This window comes from Miscanthus floridulus, chromosome 18 (genome assembly GCF_019320115.1).
Source record: "Miscanthus floridulus cultivar M001 chromosome 18, ASM1932011v1, whole genome shotgun sequence".
In the NCBI taxonomy this organism is placed as follows: domain Eukaryota; kingdom Viridiplantae; phylum Streptophyta; class Magnoliopsida; order Poales; family Poaceae; genus Miscanthus; species Miscanthus floridulus.
In genome coordinates, this window is record NC_089597.1 from 99,587,239 (window position 1) to 99,597,118 (window position 9,880).

At 49.5% G+C, this 9,880-nt stretch overlaps 2 protein-coding genes across 3 annotated transcripts; both read right to left on the reverse strand.

Annotated features, from left to right (window-relative positions):
- Positions 1-634: 634 nt before the first annotated feature.
- Positions 635-4,937, reverse strand: LOC136520269 (putative cellulose synthase A catalytic subunit 11 [UDP-forming]). 2 transcript variants are annotated; one of them, XM_066513721.1, is made up of 8 exons: positions 4,828-4,937; positions 4,424-4,525; positions 3,490-4,132; positions 3,270-3,407; positions 3,061-3,186; positions 2,754-2,969; positions 2,412-2,649; positions 635-2,334 (listed from the first exon to the last, which is right to left on the reverse strand). In XM_066513721.1, exons 2-8 carry the CDS (start codon positions 4,507-4,509, stop codon positions 1,136-1,138), a joined length of 2,646 nt encoding a protein of 881 aa, XP_066369818.1. In that variant the 5' UTR covers positions 4,510-4,525; positions 4,828-4,937; the 3' UTR covers positions 635-1,135. The 2 variants fall into 2 exon arrangements, with proteins under 2 accessions (XP_066369818.1, XP_066369817.1); XM_066513720.1 differs by having other exon boundaries at positions 4,424-4,937.
- Positions 4,938-5,080: 143 nt separating this feature from the next.
- Positions 5,081-9,595, reverse strand: LOC136520270 (transcription factor HY5-like). Its single transcript, XM_066513722.1, has 4 exons — positions 9,339-9,595; positions 8,767-8,953; positions 6,317-6,473; positions 5,081-5,641 (listed from the first exon to the last, which is right to left on the reverse strand). Exons 1-4 carry the CDS (start codon positions 9,427-9,429, stop codon positions 5,570-5,572), a joined length of 507 nt encoding a protein of 168 aa, XP_066369819.1. The 5' UTR covers positions 9,430-9,595; the 3' UTR covers positions 5,081-5,569.
- Positions 9,596-9,880: the final 285 nt, after the last annotated feature.

The window sequence follows — 9,880 nt, forward strand, 5'->3', positions numbered from 1 at the left end:
GGTTTGCTTACACTTGCTTTGCTTAAAAATCCCGAATGGGTAACAGAAGGTGGAGCTTGATTAAGTTTCTGAGTGCTAGGCGTATGTTACCCCCAGTCAGCCGTCCCCTGTGAAGTTGGAGCCCGAAGAAAAGATTAGTAACTGTTCCGCTATACTCTGATGTAAGTGCTAATTATAAGTATGTTTCTGCTATATAACATTGTTTCTGATATCATCTATTTTGTTGTTGTATGTGTGGATTTTCTGGACACATATATGACAAATCTGGTTTTGTTTTTAAAACCGGGTGTGACACGGAGGAGGGAGGGAGGGGGACCAGCGGTGTGGTGGCGGGGGGTGGGGGCGCTCAGAGTCTAGACGCGAGGGCGAGTTTCTGTCTCGCGATAGATGTGTTCGGGCTGCCAAAGACGAGAGAGAAGGTAGAAAAGGACAACTAGAGTTGGTTTGTCTCATATGTAGATGTACTCTTATTTTGGGAAAAAAAATTAAACTCTATAAGTACACTTATTATGGGATTGGGGAGTAACGCACTAGCTCCAAAGGCCCAGCACTAGGCGTTCAAACGCGTGCTTGACTTATGTTTTTGACTAGTGCCTCGCGGTGACCTTGTGTGAAGTGAACGAGAACGAGCGGAAAGGTTCCAACCGAGACCGGCACGGACCGCTCCAAAACTAGGGTTGGTCCCTTCTTTTTCTCCGCAGAAAATATCCTGCTAGGCGGCAGTGCTTGCTCGGCTCTGCCGAGCGCACCCAACCACACCCACACCCACTAATTAGCTTCAAATCAGTTTTTTTTAGCTTTTGGCTTCAAAAACAGCTCTACAAGTGAACTGAATCTGTTTCGGTGAATCATTTGGTAAAATAACTACTTTTCATTGTTGAAAAAGAATAAAATACACATAATGCCTTTTCATTTTCATTCTTTACGTTAAAAAAACTTTTCTTTTCTTCTTTTCTCTATTTGTCCCTATCTTATTTCTATTCTCTTCTCTCTTCTCTCTCCAGGTTATCTCTGCTTCTCCCCGCCGCTGCACCGGGCCGGATGAGGCGAGTAGAATTCACGCGTAGGCCCTCACGGTGGTCTTGGGCCTGGAGTGCACGGCACGGCCCAGCTTAGAATCTCCTTTGCAATTTTCTCACAAGATCGGCGCCCGCTGCGACGCGGACTGCGCCGGCGGTGCTGAGTAGGAATCGACGTTCACCCAGAGCAGCGAGAGCACGGACACGAAGAGCACCGACCATAGCACGGCGATGGTGGGTGCCCTCCTGTCCCGGCGCGCAAGGAGGCCCCTGAAAAAGCCCTGCAGGTGCGCCACCACCCACCCGGCGAGAGCTAGCTTCACGAGGACCGGGCCCCACGATTGGTACCCGTGGTCCACCCCGTACGACACGGCCACCACCACGCCGGCGAGGTTTCCCAGCAGCACACTCGCCGGCGGGATCAGCAGGTTCGACCACCGCAGCACGGACTTGCGCGCGTCGGAGGGCTCCTCGCCGCCGGAGCCATTGTCGTCATCCGAGGTCGACGACAGCCTCCTGGTCGCCGTCTCCCTTGAGGTGGAAGAGAAACCGACGTCAACCCCGGCGCACGAGCGGAGGATGCCCTGGAACACGGCCGCGAGGCACGCCGACGTGCCGGTGACAACCCAGAGCTTCTGGTCCCGCCACCACGCGCGCAGCGTCACGCCGCTCCACCGAAGCTCCAGCGCGACCGTGGCCACCACCGAGGACAGGAGCAGGATGATCAGGACGGCGTCGTAGTAGTCCACGTCGTCCGGGAAGATGGACTTGCCGGTGAGGAGGCAGGACGCCGGGAGCGCGCAGTAGACGGTGAGCGGGAGGGATGCCAGCGGGTAGGCGACGCAGCTCACGTAGCCCAGCCGCTGCATGAACCGCAGGCGCCCGCCAGCGCCGGCCCAGACGGGGCAGTGCCGGCTCAGCAGGACGCCCATGGCCGCGACCGCTCGCTGCGACGCCCCGGCGAGGACGTCAGAGAGGCTGGCACGCGCGAAGCTCCGGAACGCGGTCCGCGCCGGCGCGCAGTACGCTGACGCCCACCCGCGCGCGTGCATCCTAAACCCCGTGACCACGCCGCCGCCGCCAGAACCGTATATCCAGCCAACGTCTTTGCCCCACCTAGTCCGCTCCTCGTACGCGCAGCTGACGACGTGGATGGCCTCCCTGAGGAGTGAAGAAGCGTCTGAGGCCGTGGACGAGTCGCCGCTGCCGCCGCCGCCGCGCTCTTGGCTCGCGAACGCTGACGCGATGAAGGCCGGTGAATGGCCGAAGTGCCGCTCCAATGCGGCGCGGTAGGAACGCAGCCTCCGCCTTCTTCCTGCAATGCCAACGGTTAGTACTCCGAGCAGGTCAGCACTGATAACGAATGAGAATTGCTAGCTTCCATCGACGTGCCTGCTTCGGTTAGCTCGTTGGTATCCTCCGAGTCAAGCAGAGGCACGGTGGACATGGTCCTCCTCAACGCTCGCTTCTTCGCCTTCCCGAACCACCACCTGCTCCGGTGCGCCGGCGCGTCCTCCTCGTCGTCTTCAGAGAACGCGGGATCGAACCCGTACAGCGCCTTCCTGTTGAAGCAGCAGCCGGAGCCAACGTACACCGGGGCCTGGATGCCATCCAGGCACTTCATGTAGATCTGAACCCCAGCGCCACAAAATCGGGCGTTACACGAGTGACGAGTCGGAGATAGGAGCCGTGGCGGACAGCGCTCCAGTGTGCAAGTAAGCTTTGATCACTTACGTCGAAGAAGACAGAGTCGCGAGTCGCATGCCGCTCGGCACCGTCGCCCTCGACGCCGATCCTCAGCGGGAACTGGACGAAGCACGTCCTGTTGCCGGCCTCAGGGTCCATGAGGAAGCACATTGCCTCCCTGAGGACGCCACTGTTGGCGACGCAGTGGTCGTGGTCCAGGTTGAGCACGTACGAGCCGTTCGTCAGCAGAGCGGACACCCGGAGCTGGCGAACAAACAACTCAGAAAACCAGCGCAGGTTGCAGACTTGCAGCGGAAGAACAGACCCACGACGGCGAGATGCTGGAGACACGTACCAGGGCGTTGAGGGCGCCGGCTTTGGTGTGATGCTGGAACCCCGGCTTCTTCTCCCGCGACACGTAGAACAGCCGAGGCAGATCGTTCCCCGCGGCGTCCTGATCGTCGGGGTGCCCCAGAAGAACCTGGACACCATGAACCAAAACTCCATCAGACGTCTCGCTGGCACCTTGGAGCGAGGTGCAGCAGAGAGTACTCTTTCTTTGACCTGTATCATGGCAGGATGGTCTCTCGTGTTGTTCCCGGGCCACGGCGTGCCGTCCGACATGACCCACCCGTCCTCCGGCACCTTCCGCGCCTTCGCGGCGAGGTAGCTCATCCTCACCTTCAACTCCTCGTACGCCCTCTGCAACACAGCTAATTACTCACGATCGGCTGGGTCAAGTCAATCTCCTCGGCTGACCTATCAGTGATGAGTGATCGATCACCTTCATGGCGCGGCGTTCCTTGACGAACGACGGCGCGGCCCTGTCCCTGAGGTAGTCGACGCCGCGGGCGAAGTAGAGCTCGGGCGCCCTCGGCTCCACGGCGTGACGCCGGCAGAACGGCACCCACCGCCTCGCGAACCCGGCGGCCTCGAACAGCGCCTCGAACAGCAGCATGTCCGCGCCGTCGTCGGACACGTAGCAGGCCAGCCTCCGCGCCGGGTAGTCCGCCGCGAGCACCGACAGGACCGTGTTCGCCGTCGCCAGCGGAGGCTCCCTCCCCGCGCCCGCCGCCGTCACGAGCACGTCCACGCTGTCCAGTCGCGACGGCTCGCCTCCCTCGCCGTCCCTGTCGTCGTACCTTGATGCCAGCCTGTCGAGGTGCGTCTCGCGGTTGGTCGGGGACAGCTTCGGGAGCTGCGCGACGAGCCACGCGACGGCGAGCCACAGCTCGCAGACGAGCGCGGCCAGCCAGAGCCAGGGCGCCCCGCGCGCCGGGTGGGTGACGCGGTACCGGAAGAAGGCGGCGAGGAGGACCAGGCGCAGCGCGACGGCCGCACGGTACAGGTTGAGCTCGGCCGGCGGGATGGGCAGCTTGTCGCTGAGAGCCTCAGGTTCAGGTGGGCCGTCACTGTCACCTTCCCCGCTGCAAATTCAGACATGGCGAAATATGGTAAGGCCCAGTTCGGCACGCACAAATTCTACACCAGGATTGCAGTGCCCCCATGCTCTAATCTAATCTAATCTTGCCAAAGAGGCAAAGAAACTAAAACTTTTTTGTTGGTGACAAGAAACAAACCAAAACTTGATTTTCAATACAAAAGGTGATCCTGCGCGAGAATGAAATGAAATTGATACGTCGTGCATTTGCAACGGCATTGAAATGGGTGGTGCGGAACTGATGAAATAGCAGGAGTTAGGACATGCCAGTAGTCACCTTTCTGAAGATTCAGGCTCCTGGTCGGGGTCCGCATCCAGAGCCGGGGAGTTGACAGGCACAATCTCTGGGCTATCTTCATCCATCTTATCTTGATCGTAACTAGTAACAGGCGAACAATTCAGTTTATTCAGAGTGAAATGTACAGTGCACATGTCATGGTTTCTCCTCAGTAATAAACCATTTGATGCAGTAGAGGAAAACGAAAAGTGTCTCGATATGAAGAAGTCTCTTTTGTTCTCTCCCATCCATTCCTTCGTCTTCATCATCAAATCAGACGCAAGACCCCAGATAATTCCGTTCCAGACATCTGGCTGGGAATGGGAGCGACAAGATTTGGGTCGTTCCTGCGATGTTTGCGAGGCGGGCTCAGTGGAAGAAACGACACGGCAGGACAAAACTACCTTTTGTGTGCTAGCTGCAACAGGCATAGCTGTGCCTGTGGTGGCAATGGTAACAGACAGGGGGTGAGCTAGTATTTGCCGAGGAATCAGAGTCCGCAGCATCTAACTTGTTCCTGTGAAAACCTAAGCAAACATCTGGTCAACCGTGATGTTGGCACGAGAATGAACTAGACCGTGACCCCGTCCATAGCCGGCCCAAGAAAAGGCCGTAAGCCTGCAAGTGTCGCACATTTCAGTTTCAAACACTTAAACAAATAGTAAGGCTGATTCTTATTTTCAGTTTTATAACTAGCAACGGTGTTCCATCAAGGATCAATAACACTAACTAAAATGTGCCATCTGAAATTCACATGATCTGCACGTTTGTACAGCCGTACAGGTGGCACAGAAATTCAGAATTCAGACCATGAGACAAACCTAGTTACAGTACATTTGCACCACGGACTGCGCTGTGTCCACGCCGCGTTGCGTACAGTCTACACGAAGACGGAGGGCCGAGTTACAAGTTGGCAACACAGTTGCATACATACAGCTAGAGAAGTTTCGATCCAGAGCGGACTGAACACGTGCATATGCAGCACAATGTCCCTGTGAAGGATATGAGACTGTCAACTAAATAACGAGCTTGATTGATCAGGTGAAGAGCCTATTCAAATTTATACTAGTAGCTCTCAATCGGTATTTCCTTGTTTTAATTAATTTCTTCGAAATGTAACCGGTTCTAGTCTTCTATAGGCGACAGCTATTGGCTGTCTCCACCGGCACTGCTGCCACCTGGGCCTCCTCTTCTGTTTACAGTGGTGTTCTTCAGTATCTGCAGGCAGGAAAATCAAATTACAATCAAAGTCTCAGTTATAAGACAGAAAACAATGTTGGAACATCCCCGTTAGGTCACTCTAACTTTATCCTAAGTTAAACTTATCTAACCTTGACCAAATTTGTAGAAAAAACACACTATGCACTACCAAAATATATTTTGTGGTGTATATAATAAATCTTATTTGATTTCTTCGATATGTGTGTTTTTTTTAAAAAAATTATAACAAAATTAGAGAAGTTTGACTTACGATGAAAAAAATTGGACGGCGTATTTTTGTATAAACAAATCTTAAAAGGTACATTTTGAGTTTTTAATCTCTTTTTTCATAAGTATATTCCAAATTTCTATGAAATTAACAAGATGCTAAAAGTACTTCGAAATACAAACATATCAATATAATAACTTTTATATGTACTGAACATGCATATAATTTGACTCACGCGTACGGTTTGGTCAAAACTTGCAATAAGTTTGACATATTTCAACTAAACATATGCCTTTATTACAAAGTGGAGTCACGGAGTACCTCTCTAGTGTTAGACATTTTTTTTGGTTATTAACTAACTACACATGCACATTACTATTCATGAGAGCTAGTGAGCTACTTTGCAGTTGGTTCATTATTCAAGAAATAGGAACACATATGTAATATAACTGTGCTGCGAGTACCTGTCTAAGCATTTGGTTCTCGTTCTGCAGCGTGGACAGCCTCTCCTCCAGCTCTGAGTTCCTCTTCTCCAGGTCATTCACCCTCACCTCCAGCTCGCTCAGGTACGCCTTCTTCCTCTCCCGTGCCTGCTGCGCCGACACCCGGTTCCGAAGCAACCTGATGATGAGTACGAGCATCTTTAATCTGCTCGTGTCCATTGCATTGTTCCAGTTGATCCACTGTGGATATATAGTTGAGTTCGCGGTGGGCTTATGGCTACGAAAAGGCCCATTTGTCATTTGGGCTGCCCGATATGACATCGCTCTCGCTCCTCACCGTTCCTTAGCAATACGGAAAAGGAAAAAAGTCTATCCGACATTCTGGCTCTCTCAACTACTACACAATGTTGTCAAAAAAAATACTACACAAGTTTGATTTTCCTCTCTCAACTAGACAACCGAAGTTTTAGACTTCCTCCTCAACTTTTGAAACCATCCAATGTATCTCTCTTAGCGGTTACGTTAGTCGTCCGGCGCCACGTGAGCCACAAGAGAATTAATCAAACTTTCGCGATAGTTCAGGTAGGTCAATTAAACTTTATCAAAAAAAAAAATCTAGGAATAGTTTTTTAAAAAAAAATAAACATTGTTTCTTGGAGAAAGCATGTATTTAGAAATATTAAAATCATGTTTAGCCTTGGAAAATTCATAGAAATATTGCTTTAACTCAGAAAGATATGAAACTAATTTCATATTTTTCCTAGAATTATGCTATATGTTTTTTTGAGCAGGTAACATAGAGCACGATTTTTAGAGAACACATGAAGCCTGACATCTCGAGCCCAGCCAAACTACATTCTTTGTTTCATATTTGACAGAGTTTTAGATTTTAGGAGACCATATAAGATTCAAATAATGCTAAGAGCAAGAAACAAAAGTAGATCATGATTTTATGTAAAAAAAAGATAAAACGGGTTTCCTACTTTTTTTAGCTTAAAAAAATTTCTAAGATTAAATAAGATTTTAGTACTTTTAGATACATATTTTTATAAAAAAAGTGTTTGGATAATTTTTTGAAAAAATATTTCTACCATTTTATAAAGTTTAACTAACCTCCCTGAACTATCATAAAAGTCTTATTTATCCCCCTTGTGACTGAGGTGGCACTATTTAGGACAACCGAGCTAAAACCGCTTTCAAAACCGTTCAAGAAGGTAAATCGAATGGTTTCAAAAGTTGGGAGAATCTAAAAATCCAGTTTTCTAGTTGAGGAAAATTGAACTTGTGCAATAGTTGAGGAGGCTGGATGGACTTTTTCGTACGAAAAAACAAAAACCTTTTCTTTTGTATATATCTTAACAAAAAGTCCTCAACCCATAGGTTTGTGTATTACTACTTATATCTCTTCACCAACTTAATTATAGTTTTGCCAAATTTATTTTTGCTATAATATTTTGTTAGTCAAATGTTTGAAAGTTCATGTCCTGTTTGAATCTACGCTAGGTTCCAATTGTTGTTTTGTAAAAGCTGGATCAAAAGCTAGCCCTATTTAGACCCCAAGTTAATAAAAGTTAGACCATTTGGATCTCAAGGAATTGTGGAATCTTGGATTCCACTATCTAGTGGGGTCTAAACAGATCCTTAGTTACATATCCATCTTAAACAAATATTTGTGAATAAAGGAGCATTTGACTTGTTATGAAAACTATACATTGGTTTTGGAAAAATATGATGAAGCGCTGTCCTGAGTTAATTAAACAGTGACAGCGTGTAACAAACCGAATAATCTCATAGCACCAAGGACCTAGCCAAAAAGGGACTTAACACGCAAGAGAGAAACTAAAAATATAGGTAATAACACCAGTTATAAGAAAAAAACTAATACATTTCCACCTCACTCTCTCTCTCTCTCTTTTATACACAGCAGGTCGATGTCAGTTGTCAGTATATATATTATCCGATCAAGTTAATGCCTTCTTTGATGAGGTTATTCTCGGTGGAAGTTTCATCCACATTTATAAATGTTGTAATGATGGTATTTCTGATAACATAGTATTATTTTTAAGATGAGACAAAGAAGATGAGATTGGCTCGGTTTTAACTTTAGATGAGTGATGAGTTAAGAAGTTAAATATTATGAAATAACAAATGTAGTTAAACTTTTATATCCATGGTGATAATTGTATCTATATTTTATTGTTATATTTTTGCTGACGTGGTAGACTTAGTAAAGAAAATGGCATAAAGGGAACTTGTATATGTACGTACGTACTACTGGCATCTGCTAGTAGCTGCGTACGTGAAACACCGCCTTTAATTAGGTCTAGAGCACTCTACTTACTAGTTACTACACCGACACGAAAGCAAATCGTCGGGTCTTGACGACAGTCTATGAATATTAGCATGTCCTCCGGGATCGTACTCGTACCAACAAGACGCAACTGACAAAGAGGCGTGAAAAGGCAACCCACCTTCTGAGGCGCCGGTGCTCCTTGTCGGCGGGGCTGCGGCCGCGGCGGCGGGCGGCGCTGGCCGCCTGCGACGCGGCCGACGACGTCCCCGCAGCAGCAGTCGCTTCCCTGCCGGACGACGTCGACGGGCCGGCCAGCTCCAGCCCGACCTCCGGCACCCTCCTGATCTCCTCGTCGCTCTCCATCTCTGCACACACCGCGGCCAGTGAGGATCTTATTAAACTCAGTCTTGATCGATCTCTCGTGCATGCATGCTAGGCTAGCTGATCTGATCGACGTGAGAGAACTACATAGCTGCACTTCACTTGTATTGTAAAGTTACACAGGACAAAAAGTCTTTTCCTTCGAAAGAGGAAACCAAAACCGAAGACCAAAGATCCTTTTTCAAACAAAGTGATGAATCAAGAAGAAGCAAACACAGAAGCACATGCATGCTTGAAGAGATTAACTGAATCAGTCGAAACGTAAGCAACTGAAATACGTAAAAAGGGTAACAAGCAGAGAGAGAGAGAGAGAGAGAGAGAGAGAGAGAGATCGTCATAGAAAAGCAAGTGTTGTGTGCAAGCGCGTGCCTTCCCTGGCCTCCTCCGTCTGCGGCGCTGAGCTGGAGGAGCGCTCGCTGCTGGAGGGCAGCGAGCTCGTCGTCTGAGTCTGATCCTGCATATTCTTGCCTTGCCCTCGGCTGTCGGCTCGTCGGCAGGGGGATAGATTTCTTATTAATTGTGTGCACGTTTCTCTGTCTCCTGAACTTTTATTGGCGCTTTGTGCTTCCTGCCTTCTTCCCCTGCCTCGAGCCCTCGACTTGGAAAGTGTTCGATGAATTTCTGATTATGCTCAACATGGTCGACAGTTTTTTGTCGCAAACATCTAGGATCTTTTACAAACGGACCCTCCTCGTCTCTCACATTTGCGTTCGGGGCATTGAAATCTACTACTAGTACGAAAGTAAGTAGGATCGCCAGGACATAGAAATTCGACGAGGAAAGAGAGGTTCTGTATGCAAAAGCCCAAAAGGCACTGTCCGTCCAGTTGTAATCGCGGGGCCCGGGCGGGGGGGCGCCCCCAGCCATCCGTCGCCGCCGGATCAAAGGGCCGGGACGCCGGCCACGTCTCG